The sequence below is a fragment of the Eretmochelys imbricata genome, chromosome 20 (genome assembly GCF_965152235.1).
Source record: "Eretmochelys imbricata isolate rEreImb1 chromosome 20, rEreImb1.hap1, whole genome shotgun sequence".
NCBI classification, from domain to species: domain Eukaryota; kingdom Metazoa; phylum Chordata; order Testudines; family Cheloniidae; genus Eretmochelys; species Eretmochelys imbricata.
The window spans coordinates 2150307-2170295 of NC_135591.1; the positions used below are offsets into that span (position 1 = coordinate 2150307).

Sequence of the window (19989 nt, forward strand, 5' to 3'; positions counted from 1 at the left end):
TTGACCCCGCGAGGCCCTCCCCTCCCCACAGGACAGAGGGACCCCTCTGCTGCAGCCCAGCTGGCGTCTGGCTGGTTGCTGGGACGCTGGCGTGGCTTCAGGCACCTGCTTGGGCCCGCGGCCAGCGACTGCAAGCCCCCAGGGAGAGGCCGGGCTGCCCAGGAACGGGGCCAGGGCAGCGCCGCATTCCAGGGAGGGAAGCTGAAAGGGGCCAGCTCCACCCGCAGCTAAACCAGATCAGTCACCACTCGGTGTAGTGTAGACATGGCCAGGAGCCCTGACTCCAGCGTCCCCTGCCCTCGCCCACTGCCCTATAGCCAGGATAGAACCCAGGAGTCCTGACACCAGCATCCCCTGCCCTCGCCGCTAGACCCCACTGCCCTATAGCCAGGATAGAACCCAGGCGTCCTGACTCCAGCATCCCCTGCCCTCGCCGCTAGACCCCACTGCCCTATAGCCAGGATAGAACCCAGGCATCCTGACTCCAGCGTCCCCTGCCCTCGCCGCTAGACCCCACTGCCCTATAGCCAGGATAGAACCCAGGCGTCCTGACTCCAGCGTCCCCTGCCCTCGCCGCTAGACCCCACTGCCCTATAGCCAGGATAGAACCCAGGAGTCCTGACTCCAGCGTCCCCTGCCCTCGCCGCTAGACCCCACTGCCCTATAGCCAGGATAGAACCCAGGAGTCCTGACTCCAGCGTCCCCTGCCCTCGCCGCTAGACCCCACTGCCCTATAGCCAGGATAGAACCCAGGAGTCCTGACTCCAGCGTCCCCTGCCCTCGCCGCTAGACCCCACTGCCCTATAGCCAGGATAGAACCCAGGAGTCCTGACTCCAGCGTCCCCTGCCCTCGCCGCTAGACCCCACTGCCCTATAGCCAGGATAGAACCCAGGCGTCCTGACTCCAGTGTCCCCTGCCCTCGCCGCTAGACCCCACTGCCCTATAGCCAGGATAGAACCCAGGCGTCCTGACTCCAGCGTCCCCTGCCCTCGTTGCTAGACCCCATTGCCCTATAGCCAGGGTAGAACCCAGGAGCCCTGACTCCAGTGTCCCCTGCCCTCGCCGCTAGACCCCACTGCCCTATAGCCAGGGTAGAACCCAGGAGCCCTGACTCCAGTGTCCCCTGCCCTCGCCGCTAGACCCCATTGCCCTATAGCCAGGATAGAACCCAGGCGTCCTGACTCCAGCGTCCCCTGCCCTCGCCGCTAGACCCCACTGCCCTATAGCCAGGATAGAACCCAGGAGTCCTGACTCCAGCGCCCCCTGCCCTCGCCGCTAGACCCCACTGCCCTATAGCCAGGATAGAACCCAAGAGTCCTGACACCAGCATCCCCTGCCCTCGCCGCTAGACCCCACTGCCCTATAGCCAGGATAGAACCCAGGAGTCCTGACTCCAGCGTCCCCTGCCCTCGCCGCTAGACCCCACTGCCCTATAGCCAGGACAGAACCCAGGAGTCCTGACTCCAGCGTCCCCTGCCCTCGCCGCTAGACCCCACTGCCCTATAGCCAGGATAGAACCCAGGAGTCCTGAGTCCAGCGTCCCCTGCCCTCGCCGCTAGACCCCATTGCCCTATAGCCAGGATAGAACCCAGGCGTCCTGACTCCAGCGTCCTCTGCCCTCGCCGCTAGACCCCACTGCCCTATAGCCAGGATAGAACCCAGGAGTCCTGACTCCAGTGTCCCCTGCCCTCGCCGCTAGACCACATTGCCCTATAGCCAGGATAGAAGCCAGGCGTCCTGACTCCAGCGTCCCCTGCCCTCGCCGCTAGACCCCACTGCCCTATAGCCAGGATAGAACCCAGGTGTCCTGACTCCAAGGGCCCCAAGGCGCCGGTGTCCTGGGGGCAGAGGGCAGGCAGCTGGGCTGAGGAGCCAGAGTCCAGGCTTGGCCACGGGGGAAGTGACAGGCCTAATTACCTGGCTCTGGACATCCTGGGCTAAGGCCCCGTCCGTGGGACGCTGGCTCCAGGCCGCGGGGGCCTTTGCCCGGGCGACAGCGACGGGGCCAGGATCAGAGCCCGGGGCACCGCGCTCCAACCACCAGACAACGCTGCCCGCCGAAAGGTTCGGATTCCCGGTTCTGCCTAGGGCCCGGGCTGCCAGGCCTGGCCTAGGGCCCCGCGTTAACGCAAGATGGGCCCTGCCCCATGGCCTTTGCAGTCCTGCCCAAGGGGAACCGAGCCCGGACTCCAGCCCAGCCAGACCCACCCTGGGGCTGGGGTCCGGGAGCAGGAGCCTGGGGAGCCGGTGCTGGGAGTGAGGGGCTGGGCCCCGGGCAGCGCCCTTGGGTCCGACGGGCCCCTGGGAGCCCCCCCAGCCCCCAGCTCGCCCCTTTCCCGGCCAGAGCCTCCAGCTGGAAGCATCCGGGACCCGCACCCAGCGAGCGGCGGGGGGGCTCCCGGGGGGGGACGCCGGAGCCGCCCCAGCAGTGGCCCCTCCCTGCCGCTCTCCCCGGACCGGGGGGGGGAGGCTCGGCCCCCTGGGTCCCCCCGACCCCGCCCCCTGCCCCGGCCACGCGGTTTGCGGCCGCCCGCGGCTGATGTCACCCCGCAGCTGCTGCCGGACGGAGCCGTTGGCGGAGTTTAATCCGGAGCCGGACCGGAGCGGGCCGGGCTCGGGGGGCCCGGGCTGGCGGCGCTTTGAGGTCCCTTCCTGGGACTCGCCCCGCAACAAAAGGACAGAGCTGGGATGCGCCGCTAGCCCCGGAGCGCGGGGCCCTTCCCGGGCAGCCCGGCCGGCGGTGAGTGCTGGGGGGCCGGGGGCGGCCGGGACTGGGGGGCCGGGGGCGGCCGGGACTGGGGGGCCGGCGGTGAGTGCTGGGGGGCCGGGGGTGCCCGGGGCCGGGGGTGCCCGGGGCTGGGGGCGGCCGGGGCCGGGGGCTGCCCGGGGCGCTTCGGAGAAGTTTGGGGAGCGGTCGGGTGCCCGGGGGGGGGGTCGGTGACTCCCCCCGCTCTGCCCCCAGCTCGCACCGGGAGGCGAGACCCGGCTCTGGGCCCCCGCGGGAGGTTTACAGCAAAACAAAGTATCGAGAGAGCGATGGGGGGGGCCCGAGACCCCTCAAACTTTTAAACAATCCCTGAGTATCGGGAACCCCCCCCCCGTGTCCCGTCCCCCGGCTCCCGGACCGAGCCTCCCCCCACCCCTGTGTCCTCGTCGATCCCCGACCAAGCCCCGCACCCCTGTGCCCCCCGGGCTCCCAGACCAAGTCCCCCCGCCCCGTGGGCTCCCCAGCCGAGCCCAGCCCCTGTGCGCTCCCCAGCTCCCAGACCGACCCCCCCATCTGTGCCCCCCACTATTCAGCCTTGTCTCCCTCGCTCCCAGCATTAAGCTGATTTCCCTGGTCCCGTGGCCCCCGAGCCCCTCTGGCCAGGAGCCTCATCCCCCTCCTGCCGGCCCTGTGCAGGGTGCCCAGCGAGGGCAGAGGGGGCTGGGGGCTGGGCTGGTGTCCCTGAGCCTCTGAGGGCAGCATGTAGGGTGCCAGTCCTGACACAGAAGTTGTGCCCCAGAATCTCAGCCCTGCCCCACCGGCGGTCTGCCGGTGCCCCTCACTCCCGACCCGCAGCCCCCTGCGCTCCCAGCCCTGGGCTCCCCCCCACCCAGCTCTGCCGGTGCCCCTCACTCCTGACCCGCAGCCCCCTGCGCTCCCAGCCCTGGGCTTCCCCCCCAACTCTGCCGGTGCCCCTCACTCCCGGCCCGCAGCCCCCCTGCGCTCCCAGCCCTGGGCTTCCCCCCCAACTCTGCCGGTGCCCCTCACTCCCGGCCCGCAGCCCCCTGCTCTCCCAGCCCTGGGCTCCCCCCCCCGAACTCCGCCGGTGCCCCTCACTCCCGACCTGCAGCCCCCTACGCTCCAAGCCCTGGGCTCCCCCCTTCCCCAGCTCTGCCGGTGCCCCTCACTCCCGACCCGCAGCCCCCTGCGCTCCCAGCCCTGGGCTCCCCCCCCAACTCCACCGGTGCCCCTCACTCCCGGCCCGCAGCCCCCTGCTCTCCCAGCCCTGGGCTCCCCCCCACAACTCCGCCGGTGCCCCTCACTCCCGACCTGCAGCCCCCTACGCTCCCAGCCCTGGGCTCCCCCCCCCAACTCCACCGGTGCCCCTCACTCCCGACCTGCAGCCCCCTACACTCCCAGCCCTGGGCTCCCCCCCCCAACTCCGCCGGTGCCCCTCACTCCCGACCCGCAGCCCCCTGTGCTCCCAGCCTTGGGCTCCCCCCCCCCAACTCCGCCGGTGCCCCTCACTCCCGACCTGCAGCCCCCTGCGCTCCCAGCCCTGGGCTTCCCCCCCAACTCTGCCGGTGCTCCTCATTCCCGGCCCGCAGCCCCATGCGCTCCCAGCCCTGGGCTCCCCCCCCCGAACTCCGCCGGTGCCCCTCACTCCCGACCTGCAGCCCCCTACGCTCCAAGCCCTGGGCTCCCCCCTTCCCCAGCTCCGCCGGTGCCCCTCACTCCCGACCCGCAGCCCCCTGCGCTCCCAGCCCTGGGCTCCCCCCCCCCCAGCTCTGCCGGTGCCCCTCACTCCCGACCCGTAGCCCCCTGCGCTCCCAGCCCTGGGCTCCCCCCCACCCAGCTCTGCCGGTGCCCCTCACTCCCGACCTGCAGCCCCCGCTCTCCCCACTACAGAATGGTACAGGATGGTTCACAGAACGGGTCCCATTTGCTGGCATTTTGGTCTGTTGTGGAATTTCTCTGTCTCCTTGGTTTAACCCCTTTCCATTAAATCCTACAGGCCTTTCTCCGAAGAGCAGTGATCCCCCCTCGCTCACAGGTACCCACCTGGGCTCTGGAGGGCTAGTGCACAAAACCTGAGTCCTTGGGCCTGGCCCTCCCAGTCCTGCTCCAGGTTACTAGTGAAATGAGTTTAGTCCCGTCTATGTCCCCACTGGTTTTTGTGTCTCCTAAACTACCTCACTGTCGGGTGCCTCTGCAGCCAGAGAGAGCTGGGGCTGCGGGGCGGGAGTGAGGGGCATGGGCAGGGCTGGGGGTTGGGGGGGAGCCCAGGGCTGGGCTGCAAGTCAGGAGTGAGGAGCATCAGCAAAGCTGGGAGGAGCCCGGGATGGGCTAGCAGGGGGCTAAGGGTCAGGAGTGAGGGGCACTGGCAGATCTGGCTGCAGCAGAGCAGGGCTCTGGGGTGTCATCAGGCCCCTATAGCCCCATCAGGGGGAACCCTGGGATGTGGGGGCTCAGGGCCCTCCTGCCCCCCCTCCCCCAGCTGGGAGGGACTGACTCTTTCCCCTCTGAGTGATGAATGATCGAGAGAAGCACAGCCCATCCCCCACCCCAGCTCTGGCCCCAAGGAAGGTGGGGCCCTTTTGCTCCTGGCGCCCTGGGGAGGGGGTTCATCAGGATTCATGCGGGGGGGGGATGACTGTGGGCTGGGATCAAATAACCGGGCCCCCTTCATGCAGGAGGCTGCCACCTCCACGCCCCCACTCCCCTCCCAGCCGGGAGGCCGCCTGCCCCACCTCCACGCCCCCACTCCCCTCCCAGCTGGGAGGCCGCCTGCCACCCCATGTCCCCTCTGTCTCTCCAAACCCCGCCTGGCTGAGAGCCCTGCCATTTGGGCACACCCCCATGGAGAGATTAAACCCCTGCAGGGAGAGGAGCCCCATTCCACAGAAGGGGAAACTGAGGCATGGAACAGGGAAACGGCTTGCCAAGCAGAACCCAGTGTGGGGGGACTCTCCTGATACCCCCAGCAGGGCAGGCGGGTAATGGGGAGCTGAGAAAGGCCCCATGCTGCTCACAGGCTCTATCTCCCCTGGCTGTGGGGGGCTGGCCCAGTTCCCACATCGGGTTCTGACAGGACGATGCCTGAGACCCTGTCCCCAGGGGGAGAGGGAGAGGCTGCCAGCCCCTGGATTTTGCAGGATTCCCTCATTTTGGGGGTGGATGGGTCTGAGAGCAGCGAGTCATGGACATTAGCTGGGGAGGTGAACCCTTGGTGGGGGACTTTAGGGCAGGTGGGAGAAAGCTGGGGGGAGGGTGGCTGTAGGGAATGGGGGGGGGGTGTCTTCCAGGGAGCTGTGGGGCCAGCAAGGGTGCAAGTGGGAAGCAGTGGGGATGGGTGCAGTACGAGCACCCAGGGGAGATCCCCCTTGTGCTTCTCTGATTTCCCCCCCCCATGCTCGCCCCGCCCCGAGGAGAGGCTGCCAGATGTGTCCCTGTGTCCTGGCTCTGGAGCAGCCGCCAGATGTTGGGGGGGAGGGGCTGGCGTTTTGCGTGTTGATTCCAGCTGTTGGGGGGAAATTAGTCATCTTTTCCATGCCTGGGTCGTGTGAAGAGATTAGCCTCTCCTGGGCAGGAGGATGGGGGGCGGGGAATGGATCAGACCCCGGGAAGGGGGTGCTCAGGGGAGATCTGGGCCGAGAGGGTGGGGGTTAGAGGGAGGGGGTGGGGCGGGGCGGGGGAGGAGAGGTGGGGGGTTGACGTGACTGGCTCTGGCTGCACAGGGGGGTCAGGGGAAGCCAGGAGCTCAGCCCTAGAGATCTGTGACCCCTCCGAACACCAGGCGCCCCCCCACAGGTTCGCTGTGTGGATGGCTGCAGGGCCCTGGCTCCCACCCAGCATGGAGCCCGACCTCCTGCCCCTCGTCCTGACAGCCGAGCCCTGGGGCTTTAACCAGCAGGCCACGGAGCTGGGGCCGGGCGCCCCCGGCCTGGAACCCTGCAGCCTGGAGCTGGAGCGTCGCTACCAGGCCGTGCCCGCCGCCGTCTGCGCCCTCTGCTGCCTCTTCGGCGTCATCTACAGCTGCTTCGGTGAGCGGGCGGCAGGGGCTCATGTGGGGCTGGATCCTGTGGAGCTCCCCCCAACTTCCACTGCTGCCCCTCACTCCCGACCCGCAGCCCCCGGCTAGCCCAGCCCTGCCGGTGCCCCTCACTCCCGACCCGCAGCCCCCGGCTAGCCCAGCCCTGCCGGTGCCCCTCACTCCCGACCCGCAGCCCCCGGCTAGCCCAGCCCTGCCGGTGCCCCTCACTCCCGACCCGCAGCCCCCGGCTAGCCCAGCCCTGCCGGTGCCCCTCACTCCCGACCCGCAGCCCCCGGCTAGCCCAGCCCTGCCAGTGCCCCTCACTCCCGACCCGCAGCCCCCGGCTAGCCCAGCCCTGCCGGTGCCCCTCACTCCCGACCCGCAGCCCCCGGCTAGCCCAGCCCTGGGCTCCCTCCAGGTCTGCCAGTGCCCCTCACTCCCGACCCGCAGCCCCTGCTGCCCCAGCTCTGGGCTCCCCCCTTCCCCAGCTCTGCCCGTGCCCCGCCCTCCTGACCTGCAGGCCCCCCCCATCTCCTGCCGGGGGGAGAGATAGCTCAGTGGTTTGAGCATTGGCCTACTAAACCCAGGGTTGTGAGTTCAATCCTTGAGGGGGCCATTTACGGATCTGGGGCAAAAATTGGGGATTGGTCCTGCTTTGAGGAGGGGGTTGGACTAGATGACCTCCTGAGGTCCGTTCCAACCCTGATAGTCTATGATTCTATTCTATGATTCCTACACACAGCCGGAGCCCCTGCCCCATGCGCTGGATCCTGCTAACCTCCCCCCCGCCCCACTTCCCAGGTTACCGCTGCTTCAAAGCCATCATGTTCCTGTCGGGGCTTCTCTTCGGCTCCCTGGTCATCTTCCTGCTGTGCTACAAGGAGCGAGTCCTGGAGACGCAGCTGAGCCTGGAAGTGAGCGCGGGCATCGCGCTGGGCATCGGGGCGCTGTGCGGGCTGGTCACCATGCTGGTGCACAGCGTGGGGCTCTTCATGACGGGGCTGCTGCTGGGGCTGCTGCTGGCCACGGCCGCCCTGGTGGCCACTGAGCCGCTCTACCAGCCGCAGAGCCTGTGGGTGCCCGTGGGCAGCCTGCTGGGGCTGGCGCTGCTCTGTGCCCTGCTGGCCCTGCGCTGGCAGAAGCCGCTCACCGTGCTGTCCACGGCCGTCTTCGGGGCCGCCGTCATCGTGGTCTGCGTGGACTATTTCGTGGAGCTGCTGGCCCTGCTGCACCACGTCTACGACCGGCTGCGCCTGGCGCCCTCCTCCCCACTCTGCTGGCACAGCTGGGCCGTGCTGGGGCTCTGGCCGGCCCTCAGCCTCCTGGGCCTCCTGCTGCAGTGGAAACTGACGGCCGGGGGCTACTCGCACGCGGACGGTGAGCGGGGGACAGAGGGGCAGCGGGGGGGACAGGGGGGCAGGGATGGAGCGTGAGTGGGGGTCCTGTGGGTGGGGACCCGGGGCTGCAGGGCAGGGGCAGAGCAGGGGTGCCAGGCAGTGAGCCAGCCTGGGGGTGGGGTAAGGGGCACAGGGGTGGCGACCTCCTTTACCCCTGGCTCTTTTCTCCCACCTCCGCAAGCTGCATTGAGACCCCCTTCCTGGAGGGGCTGGGAGCCAGGACTCCTGGGTTCTCTCCCTGGCTCTGGGAGGGGAGTGGGGTCTGCTGGGTTAGAGCCCAGGGAGGGTGGGGTCGGGGGAGGGAATCAGGACTCCTGAGTTCTATTCCCAGCCACTGACCCTCTCTTGGGTAATTCCCTCACCTGGCCGTACCTCAGTTTCCCTGCCACACTGAAGGAGCGAGCCCCAGCTGGTCCTGTGCTTCCCACGTATGGGGCCTGGTGCGGAGTGGGGGGGGCCGGCGCAGAGCGGGGGGGGCGCAGAGCAGGGGGCCTGGTGGGGGGGCCGGCGCGGAGGCTCACGCTGACTCACCCTCCCAGTGATCATCAGCCGGCGGCAGCAGCGGTTGCAGCTGCTGCGGATCCGGCAGAGGGAGGCCAAGAAGCGGCAGAGCCTCCCCCCGCAGGAGGGCAGCTACCGCCGCAAGCCCAACCCCGTCAAGCGCTACGCGGGCGACGTCCTGGCGCCGGTAAGTGGGGAGCCCCCTTCTCTCCTTCCCCGGAGCGATCACGGAGCCCTGCTCCCTTGTCAGAGGCTGAATAGCTCAGCTGGGATCCACGTTATACTGGGCTGCCATGCTCTGCCCCAGAGCCAGCTGGATTTGGGCAGGGGAGAGGCCCAGGCCGTCTGTAAGGGGTAGGAATAGGGATGCCGCACGTCCAGTGTATGGGGTGAATGCTGGGCTCTCCTGCCTAGCCAGGGGTTGGGGTCCTGGCGCCGTGGGATGAAGGGGGATCTTCGTCCGCGGTGGGTGGGAGGCAGCGGGCCCCCCTCAGGGCGCACCCTGTGTTGACCTGTCCCCTCCGCGCACCCAGAGCTACATCCAGAGCCTGCGGGATCGCCAGCTGGGCACCGGCACCGCCCACACCATCCTCGACCTGGACTACGACTGCGGCTCCACCGTGCCCCTGACGGCCCCCACGCCCGGCGGGCGCCTCTGACGGGGGCAGGGGCTTCACTTCATTCCACTTGTGCCTTAGGGGTGGAGGCGGCAGTGGTGGGGGGAGGGCAGGGGGACCGTTTTGCTGGTGACGCTTGACCCTCCCTCGCCCCTCCTGGCGCCCTCTCCCCAGTCCAGCAGCTGCGCTGCCCACGTGGCCTGGGCACCTGCCCGCCTGCCCCTTTAAATATTCAAAGCAGCTGCCTTCCCCTGCCCCTATTGGCCTGTCCAGAGGGGAGGCGGGGCTCCGGGGCCCACAGCTGGTTCCTTTTGACCAGTGTCAGGCTGGGGACCCTCCTCTGGGCCCCCCTATAACGTCCAGAGTTTGAGTCCCCTGTTCCCCCCCCCCCGGCACTGCTGCCCATTGCTGGGGGGTTCTGCCTTGGGGCCCTGAGTTAAATCTCTCCCAAGGCCGGGTGGGGCCGGTGGGGGCTGAAGGTGGAGCAGCTGCAGGGGCCCAGACGCCGTGCGGAGGGGCTGGCCTGGAGCCCTTTGCTCTGGGGCAAGCCGCTGCCTTGGTACAGAGCATTCTGGGAAGTCAGCAGCCGGCCCCAGGGGGCACAGGGAGCGCCCAGGCTCGGGGCACTGGAGCCATCGGAAACACCCTGCAAGGGGGGCGTCCCAGGGTGGTGGGGCCCAGATCCCCGCCCCGGCCTGCGAGGATGCCAGCTAGAGCCCAGCCCCGCTAACTCTTCTCGCAGTACTTTGCTTTTGTACTTTTGTAACCCGCGGGCTCTGGCACCGGCCATGGGGGGGGGGGAGCCCTGGCCCCACATCTCAGCCCTGGCTCCAGGGGGGAGCCGGTCCCCATTTATACGCTATGTACTGTACGGGGGGGGCCCATTAAACTGCCTTACGGAGCGGATCTGGCCGCCTGGCTCCGTGTGTCTGTTTGCAGGGTGTCCTCCAGGCTGCGAGCCCTGGGGGCGCCGGTTCTGCCCCCTTCGGCAGGACCCCAGGGGCCAAGCAGCTCAGGGCTGGGGTTCGCCACTGCAGGGGGTGCTGGATTTCCAGGGCGGGCTGGCTGGCGTGGCGACTGGGGGGCAGAAAACAGCCAGGCCCCCATCATCAGTCACTCCTAGGAGGCCCACCGCCATGCTGCCCTGGCGCAGAGCTCGCAGGGTCCCCATGACGCTCAGCCCGCTGCCCGTGCCCTGGTGATGGGGTTTATTGTGCAGGGAGGGAGCAGGGGCTCCCCGGGGTACAATGCCCAGGCAAGGCCCCCATTCCCCGCAATGTCCTGTCCCGGAGCCGTTCCCGCCAGCTGCCTGCAGGTGGCGCCTCTGGTCCATTAAAAACCCCTCCCCCCCTTTTTTTCTCCAATCCCTTGGCCCCGATCCCAGGGCGCCCGGGCCCATCCCGCGGGGGCGCCTAGGCCTCGCAGTGCATCCAGCGCTCGGCCGTGCTCAGCGGGTAGCCCTTCTCCACCCGCAGCTGCGTGTTGACCCGCCAGTACTGGCCCCCCTGGAAGAAATAGACCCGGCCGTTCTCCCAGGCCACGGCCGCGTCCAGGTGGGAGGGCACCCCGGTGAACAGCTTGGAGATCTTCTTGGGGTAGCCGCTGAAGTCGCTCCAGGCCAGTTCGTCCCACTGCCAGTAGCCGGTGCCCTGCGCAGGGAGGCAAAGCGGAGGGGTGCTGGCGGCTCGGCTCTCCAGGGCTAGGTCCCCTCCCCCATGCCGGCTGGGGGCCCCCCTTTGCCCAGTGCCTGGCTTGGAGCCAACAATGTGCCAGAAGGATTCTCCCAGAATGCATCTGGCAGGATGCTGGGGCGGGGCGGAGGGAGTTCCTCAGGACCAGTGTGGAAATGGCCACTGCAGGAGGTGAACTACACTTCCCAGGATGCTCTGGGCCCAGGCTCTATTATATAGCCCATGAGGGGGGCACGGTCCTGCAAATACCGGGGCTGCGTTGCCATTGGCCGACTGGTTATGCCTGCCCTGTCGGAATCTTTGCCAGCCAACCCGCGTCCTGCTGTCCTGGGATCAACCCGCCCTCAGGACGGAGGCAGCTGGGCACCATGGGAACAAGGCGAAAGGCGGGTCCCGGAGCTCCCTGCCCCAAGGGGCTGGCAGGCAAAGGGGCGGGGCTGGGAATTCCTGCCCCAGCCGGCTCCGCTTGCTGGGTCCTAAAGCCGGAGTGGGCCAAGGCTGCCTGGGCCGGGGGAGGGGCGGCCTGGCTCAGGGGCCAGAGGGGAGGCCGGGGCGGGAGGGGGCACCCGGGCTGGGGACCTTGAGAGACCAGCAGCACCCAGGCCCCGGCGCCTACCTTGAAGAGGAAAATCTTCTTGTTCCCTGGCCAGTAGAAGGCAGCGTCGATCTTGGCCGGGACGCGGGTCAGGGCCTTGGGGTAGCCAGGGTCCAGCTGGAAGCCTCGGTACCGCCAGACCTTGTCACCTGCAGCAGAAGCGGGGGTGTCTCTGCGATGCAGAATGGTGCCCAAAGCCGGGCCATAAGCCCACGGGGCAGGAGCCAGCCCCCTCAACCTACCCTTCCCCATCCCCCACTGGTTCTAACACCCCCATCTCTCCTTTGACACCCCCTGGCAAGGCTCGTCCCACCTTTGAAGAAGTAGCTCCTGCCGGTGCGGGGGGAGTGCACGGCCGCGTCCAGCCGCTCGGGGAGCCCCTTCCACAGGGCCGGGATCTCCTTCAGGGGGCCAGTCCCGAAATCCGTCACGGTCCAGACATAGCCCCCCTTGAAGGCGTAGGTCTGCTCATAAGGGCCTGGGAGGCAGAGGGGAGCAAAGGGTTAATGCCCTGTGGGCTGCCCCCAACCTCACAGATGTGGGGCGCTGGGGGGAGGGCTGTGCGGCCTGGAGCGATGACACATGCTTGTCTTTATACAGAGATGGGTCGCAATGCGAATTGGCCCCAAAATCTATTTCCTCGCTCGGCATCCCCTGAGCCGGCGCAGCCTGGGGCCCCCGCAACGACGGCACAGAAGTCGGGGCCCAGCCCCAGGCCCTGCTGCAAACGGGGGCTGGGCTGCACTGGTTCGCACACACGTTTTAGCTCCCGGGGCTGGGCTGGCAAACGCTCGTGCCGCTGGCATGGGGTTTACACAGGCTCTGGGCTGAGCCCACGCTGAATGCGCGGAACCAGGGACACGGCACAGGGTGGGCGACCGTTAGTTCCTCAGCAGTGAGCAAAGGGGGCACAGGCTCAGTTTTAGGTGGGTGCTGCCCGGCCCCCACCACACGCCAAAGGGTCATAAACCCACTCGTCCTGCTCAGGGCCCCATCCCCCCAAACGCTCCATTTCAGCTCAGGCTGGCGGCAGCGGGTGGCCCAATTCCCATGCCCGTTGGCTCAATTATTTTATATTCACGTCTAATTCAGTCCCTCCCTGGGCAGCCCTCCCCGAACACCCGGCATCTGTCTCCGTCCCCAGGTGCCAACCCTGGAGAATCCAGGGGGCTTCGGTTCCTTCTCTTTCATGGCCCGTTGGGAATCCCCCCACAAAAGAGCCCCTCACGCTCACCGAACATCAGGGCGTCCAAGCCGTCGGTGCAGGGGTCGGGCACCTTGGCGGGCGGCAGGCTGGGGGAGGTGGGCGACAGGCTCGGCAGGGTCCCAGACAGCGTCACTGCCGGAGTCTTTTTGCCTTGAAGTAACACCAGACAGTGATTATTCTGGCCCACTACAGACTGGGCGGGGGATGAAGGGGCTCCAGGAGGGCATGGGGGGAAGGGGAGCTGGACCCAGACCCAGGGGGAGACATGGGGCAGGAGGAGTGGGGTCCCCCCGTGGAACACCAGAGGTGGTCAGGATACCAGGCCCAGCAGGACTTGGGGGGGACAGAGCCAGTGGGATAGTGGTGTGGGAGGGGGAAGGACCCGGGCGGGGGAGATCCCGGCATCCCTCACCGTACAGGGCCCGGATGCCGTCGATGTCGTCGAAGTGCAGGCGGAAGTGGGGCCGGTAGCCACTGTAGACGGGGGCCATGAGGGCGGCGGGGTAGCGGGAGTGGCCCAGGCCCAGGGCGTGCCCGATCTCGTGGGCCGCAATGATGCGCAAGTTGACACCACGGTACGTCCCCTCCGTCCACAGCTCGTCCTCGTCGAAGTGCACCGTGCCCTCCTCGGGGACGTCGGCGTGAGCCAGCACCTTCCCTGCGCCCAGAGACATGACATGAGGGCGGCCCCCCCAGCCTGACGGAGCCCCCCGCCCCGCTCCCTGCCGCACACTGCGGGCAGCACGGCCTGCCGGGGGGAGCGCCCCTCCCGCTCAGTGCAGCGCCTCGAGGGGAGGTCTCCCGTCCCCGACCCCTGCCCCGGGCGGCTCCGTGTACCAGGTCCGTCGAAGGGGCGGGAGCAGGTCCAGGAGTAGGCACCGTGGAAGGAGAGGCGGATGTCGGCCGTGCCGTGCCGCACCTCCCGGAAGGTCAGCGGGGCCACGTCGCTCCAGTACCGGAAGGCGGCCTGGATGGCCCGGCGGGTAGCGCTGGCCGCCATGTCCGGCGTGGAGCTGTAGATCCGGTAGGTCAGGTTCTTCCTGCGCCAGCGGCCTGGGGGGCAGAGGGAGGAGATCGCCTGTGCCAGCAGGGAAGGGGTGGGAGCCACCAGCCCCCTTCCGAGGCCACAGGGCATGCTGGCACCCGGCCTCTAGCCCTCAGTGCCCAGTGGCAGGAGAGCACCGGCCCCTCACTGCCCTGGCATTCGGGGTCGAAGGGACACCCTGATCCTGGCTCCATCCCCCTAACTTCCACCTCTGGGCCTAGCCCCATAACACCGACTTGACCCCCGCCCATCCCTAGCGCCAGAACCTGGACCCCAACCCAACATGACCCTAACGCCTTAAAGTAGCTCCGGCCAGACCCAGCTGGACCCCCAAGCCCCTCATTTGACTCCAGGTCTGCAGAACAGAGAAGTCCCCCCACCATGGGGCGCTGAGCGCCTTGTGCCCCCGACCCCACCAGGCGGCCCAGCACTCAGCTCCCCCCACCCCCACCGGGCGCATCGGGTCACGCGCAGTCTGTCCGCCCCTCACCCAGGAGCAGGTACTTGAGGATTTTCTGGTTGAAGGGGTCCTCGACCCCGCAGCGCGGCTGCCTCATCTGTGCCAGGGTGGCATCATCCAGGAGGCCGGTGGCGGGCAGCTCGGAGGCCAGCTGGAAAGACCTGGACGCGGGGGGCACAGACAGCAGGGTCAGCTGGGGCGGTGATGCTCGAGGGAAGAGGACTCCCACATGCAGCCTCGAGGAGATGGGTTCCCCCCTGGCGCAGGCTGGGGGGGGCGCCAGGAACATCTGGGTACGGCCTAGCCAAGGCACCCGGTGGCATCCCCTCTCTGACATGGCACAGCACGCACAGGGGGCAGCATGCCACTGGTCACACACACGCCACGCCCAGGCCCCGCTCTGCCCACGTGCCCCAGCCCGGCCCTGTCCCCTCCTAGGGCGCTTGGCGCCCGCGTTACCTCATGGCCTCGGTCAGCTCGGCGTCGGTGAACTCCTCCGTCAGCCTCTCCAGCGGCTTCTGCAAATACCCGAACTGCCGCAGGTAACGCTGGGGGGTGATGGGACATGGGTCAGCAGGACACTTCCTGCCCCCCGTCGGTCACCAGGGACCTGGGCATCGCTACGCAGGTGGGAAACGGGGCCCTGAGCAGAGGGGTGCGGCGCCGCCTCCAGGCTCTGGGCCTGGCAGGAGAGGAGCTGCGTGATCTCGTGCTGGGGCACTTAGGGGCTGGCATTTCCCATCATGCTTTGAGGAGCTCAAAATGCTGTCCCCTTAATTAAGGTTCACAGCCCCCCGGAGCGTGTGTGTGGGATCATTCTCTTCATTATACAAATGGGGAAACTGAGGCAGGGGGGAAGAGACTTGCCTTGGGTGCCAGAGCCGGGGACAAAACCCCGCAGTCCTGGCTCCCAGTCCCCTTGCTCTAACCACTAGACCTCACTCCGCTCCCAGAGCCAGGGCTAGAACCCAGGCATCCTGGCCACCAGGCCTACGTGGCCCGCACAGCTGGGTGAACAAGCTGACAGGAAATTCCCACGGCCTGCTTGGCGCGTCAGTGGGGGGCCTGGCCAGGCAGTGAGATTGGCCTTCTGTCCCAGTCGGGGACAGGGCCCCCTTCCCATGTCCAGCCTGGGTTCGCTGCCATGTCCCGTTAACCCCAGGGGCACAGACCAGCCATGCTGCAAGGCCCCTGGCATGTGCAGGGACCCTGCACTGGTAGGTCGCCCCCGTCCCCAGCTCACCCCCCACCTCAGCACAGATTGGAAGAGGTCTCAGGGCTGGCGTGGGAACCCTGGCAGGGTTGGGCTGGGGACCCCTGGGGGACCATCAGATCAGGGTCGGTGTGAGCAGCAGCTGGGGGAGCGTCCCAAGCCCCAGCTCTGGGATAACAGGGGGCTGCGGGGCAGGAGTAAGGGGCACCGACAGAGCTTGGCGGCATGCAGGGAGTCCTGGGCTGGGCTGGCAGGGGGCTGCAGGTCGGGAGTGAGGGGCACCGGCAGAGCTGGGGGGATCTCAGGAATGGGATAGCAGGGGGCTGTGGGTGGGAATTGGGGGCACTGGCAGAGCTTCCCTTAGGCAGTTTCTCAGCACTTGCCTCTCACTTTGCTCAGCAAACCATTCCGCCCCATCCCCGGCCCCCCCAGCGCTCCCTTTGGGGCAGGAGACCAGCCCCAGCCCCAGCTCCGACTCACCACGGCTTCCTGCTCCTCCGAGGGGTTGCTGGCAGCGGCACTGGCGAAGAGGGCGAGGGCACAGACCTGGCAGAGCAGCTCCAGCCCAGTCATCCTCCCCTGAGCCTCCAGCCGCAGCGGCAAACGGCGGTTTCCAAGGGGGGGGCACTAGATACTCCTCAGAGCCCTTGGAAACCGTCTTTCTGGGCCTTGTCCCTCGTCCCCTCCTGCCCGCCGGGGTTCCTGCGGCCCTTCGCTCCTCTCCAGCCCTCCCGCCCCTTTCCCAAGTTTATAAACCTTGAACAGCCCCGATGACTCATTCCAAACTAAACCATGTTGCAACCGCAGGCCAGAGCCCCTGGGATGGGGGGGGAGATGGACAGTTAACCCCTTCCCCAGCGGGCTGGCGGTTCCTGACTGCAGGATGGACGGAGGGCCCGTTAGGCCAGGTGCTGCAGATACAGACCACGGGACGGTCTCTGCCCTGAGCAGTTTGGGCACCAGAGTAGGACACAGGACTCCTGGGTTCTAATCCTGGCTCTGCTGCGTGACCCTGGGACAACCATGCTCCCCCCCGGCCTCAGTTTCCCCTTGTGTACTCTCCCTGTAAGATGCTGCCCAGGCCCAACCCAGGGTCACTCATGTGGGATGCTCTCAGGTGTCCCCCTGGCCTAACCCTGGGGGCAAAGTGGAGTTCAACAAGCCAGTAGAATTAACCCTCTGCCCCTGGACCGGACAGCCCCAGCCCCTCCCCCACCGGGATCTCTCCAGCCCACTGGCTCCCAGCTGGACACCCAACATTGGGGTCAGCTGCTGGGGGTCTGCAAGGTGCCCCTAGGAACCGGCTGGGACCCATCCCCCAGGACCCCAGTGGGTGTAAAGCTGGTGAAGTCAGTGGGGCGCCGACCAAGTCGCGCCAACTGGGCTCTGGCCCCATTGATGCCCCGGGGCGCCGGCCGGGGCGCCGGCCGGGGCGCGGCAGCCCATTCTCCTCGCAGACTTACTCCCTGCCCAGCAAACCTGCCCCTCAGAACAGCTGCCAGGAGAACTGCAGCAAAGGACCAGGATGTGACAAAGTGGGACTGTTCTTAATGTTTCCTCTGAATAGGGTGGGGGTGCCTCAGTTTCCCCTAGGCAGTTCTTAAGTATCTAGGGGGTGAGATAAGGGTGTATAATCACTGCGGAGCCCTAGAGGGCAGGTGTGTGCAGGGGTCTGGACACAGAGAATGGCCGACACCCTGTTTCCTGGCCACTGATGGCCTGGGCCCTTCCCCCCTGCAAGGTGAGAGCTGAAGGGTTGAAGAACAAAGGAATCAGGTGACCTCCTGGCCCAGGACAGGAACAAAGCCCAGAGGAGGAGGGGCTGGAGGGAGTTTCAGTTTGGGGCTGGCTGGGACATGGAGTGAAGGGCAGACGGCGTTGTCTGGCTCACTACCCCCCAAAATGGACCCAGCTGAGGGGTCCTGTTCTCTGCACCTACAAGCTCTGTGTTAGACCATGTTCCTGTCATCTAATAAACCTCTGTTTTACTGGCTGGCTGAGAGTCCCGTCTGACTGCGGAGTTGGGGGGCAGGACCCTCTGGCTTCCCCAGGACCCCACCTGGGCGGACTCGCTGTGGGAAGCGCACAGAGGGGCAGAGGAGGCTGAATGCTCCGAGGTCAGACCCAGGAAGGTGGAGCCGGGTGAGCTGTGTGTCCTGCAGACAGGCTGCTCCCCGAGAGGAGACTCCCCCAGAGTCCTGCCTGGCTTCGTAGGGAGCAGTTCCCGAGCATCGCCCGGGGACTCCGTGACACAGGGCTCCCAGCAAGGCCCCGGGGCCCATCGCTCGGGACAAGCGTGGTCAGTCTCCCCTCTCTGTCTCCGGCCCCTGTGTCATGGGGTCCCCGGCCGATGCTCTGGAACTGCTCCCTACGAAGCCAGGCAGGACTCTGGGGGACCCTCCTCTCTGGGAGCAGCCTGTCTGCAGGGCAAGAAGCTTCCACAGCTTCCACCTTCCTGGGTCTGACCTCGGAGCATTCAGCATCCTCTGCCCCTCCGTGCGCTTCCCACAGCGAGTCCGCCCAGGCGGGGTCCTGGAGAAGCCAGAGGGTCCTGCCCCCCAACTCCGCAGTCAGACGGGACTCTCAGCCAGCCAGTAAAACAGAAGGTTTATTAGACGATAGGAACACGGGCTAACACAGAGCTTGTAGGTGCAGAGAACAGGACCCCTCAGTCAGGCCCATCTTGGGGGGGCAGGGCTTGCTTTCCCCAGCCAGCTCCAAACTGAACTCTCCAGCCCCTCCTCCGGCATTTGTCTCTTTCCCAGGCCAGGAGGCCACCTGATCTCTTTGTTCTCCAACCCCTTCAGTTGGCACCTTGCAGGGGAGGGCCCCTCAGTGGCTAGGAGACAGGATGTTGGCCATTCTCTATGCAGACTCCATCACACTGGCCCTCTAGGGCTCTGCAACAATCGCACCCCCTTATCCCACCACCTAGGTACTTAAGAAATGCATAGGGGAAACTGAGGCACCCACACCGTATTCAGAGAGAACATTAAGAACAGTTGCACTTCATCACACCCTGTTCCCCCCAGGACCGGGCACCAGGGAATCAGCCGCAGCCATGGCAACGCAAGCCCCATATGCACACCTGGGAATGGGTAGCTCGTTACACAACCAGCTGCTGGGCAGCCTGAGGCTAAGAGCTGCCCCCCTTTCACAGCATGTTGAGGAGGGTACCAGGGCAGTTCAGGGGTCCCCCCTTCCCCTCCACTCACCTGCAGAAAGGGGGAAAATAATTGGGGTGTGATGGGACAATTAACCTGGGAAACTCACTGCAACAGGATAGCACAGAGGCATCGGATTAAAGGGGGTTAGATATGTATAGGACTAAGGACAGGATTTAGCCATGATAAAAGTTACAAGGGCCCATGAGTCCACATAGCAATCAGTTCCTCCACCACTGAAATGCAGCCACCTCTGGGGTGGAACGTGGCAGCTGTTAACCCCTGCACAGCAGAGCTGCCCAAGCCCATAGACAGGCAGAACCCCACCCCGGCTGAAGCTGCAGAGGGATGTAGGGAGGCAGATGGGGAAGAGGGCCAGGACACCGGCTCCCACACCCCAGCTCCCTCCTTCTGCCCCACATTTGCTATTTTGAACGACAGGTATTTTCCATGCTGCCGGCTCCTGCCAACTCCTCAGCTGAGAAAACCATCAGGGCGCGGCTCCAGGGCTCCCGCCATCACCAGCTGACAGGGAGATGCAGCCTGGCCAGGGGGATCAGAATCTGGCACCACACCAGCCCTGCGGGGCTAACAGGAATGAGGGATGGGGCGCAGCATTGGGATCAGGGAACAGGGGGAGAAAGAGGGCCGTACCAGAGGGAAACTGAGGCAGAGGGGGCAGGACCTTTCACTGTGCCAGCTTGGGTAAGTTAGTGGTAGGAGCTTGAAGTGGGTCTCCAGAATACAGTATAAATGCCCCAATAGAACTCGTTCAGACCTCTCCCCCAACACATGCTGAGGACCCGGAGTCCTAACTCCGAATCTGCCCAGGCCCTGTCCCCCTCTAACCATTAGGCCTTCTCACTCCAGGAAACAGAACGCAGGAGCCCTGACTGAATCCCACTCCCTGCTCTGCTCTAACCCAGACGAGCCCCCTCCCTTCCCAGAGCTAGGGACAGAACCCAGGAGTCCTGGCACCCAGCCCCCACTGCTCTAACCACTACTATCCCCAGCTCTGGGGTCAGAAGCCAGGAGTCCAAACTCCCCCCTAATCCCCCTGAGCAGCACTTCCTCCAGCCACCCCACCCCAGGCCATCTGCCAGCCCAGCCTAGCCCCCAGGAAAGAGTTTAACCTTCAAGCAAAAAAGCCGAACAAACACCCGCATGGCCATTCAGGTCCCTGGGGCTCGCCCCCGCCTTGGGCTGGTTCAATTGGCATGGGCGAGCGGCTGGGCAAGGGGCAGTCAGTGAGCCAGCACTGCCAGGAACTGCAGGCGGGCGATGACTAGTCTGGCAGAGCTAGGCGCATCACTGAGCGGGAGAGCAGGCCAGGAGATGACACATGGCCTTTGTATCCC

The 19989-nt window shown here is 66.6% G+C and overlaps 2 protein-coding genes across 2 annotated transcripts; one reads left to right on the forward strand and one right to left on the reverse strand.

Annotated features, from left to right (window-relative positions):
* The first annotated feature begins 2531 nt into the window (after positions 1 to 2531).
* On the forward strand, positions 2532 to 10140 carry LOC144277834 (transmembrane protein 198-like). Its single transcript, XM_077838859.1, has 6 exons — positions 2532 to 2762; positions 4723 to 4761; positions 6505 to 6751; positions 7543 to 8118; positions 8678 to 8826; positions 9173 to 10140. Exons 1-6 carry the CDS (start codon positions 2541 to 2543, stop codon positions 9296 to 9298), a joined length of 1359 nt encoding a protein of 452 aa, XP_077694985.1. The 5' UTR covers positions 2532 to 2540; the 3' UTR covers positions 9299 to 10140.
* A 528-nt stretch (positions 10141 to 10668) lies between these two features.
* MMP19 (matrix metallopeptidase 19) lies at positions 10669 to 16040 on the reverse strand. The gene is made up of 9 exons (XM_077838851.1): positions 15948 to 16040; positions 14714 to 14802; positions 14285 to 14415; positions 13587 to 13802; positions 13162 to 13407; positions 12777 to 12899; positions 11856 to 12020; positions 11564 to 11691; positions 10669 to 10905 (listed from the first exon to the last, which is right to left on the reverse strand). The coding sequence occupies exons 1-9, from the start codon at positions 16038 to 16040 to the stop codon at positions 10669 to 10671; spliced, it is 1428 nt and encodes a 475-aa protein (XP_077694977.1).
* Positions 16041 to 19989: the final 3949 nt, after the last annotated feature.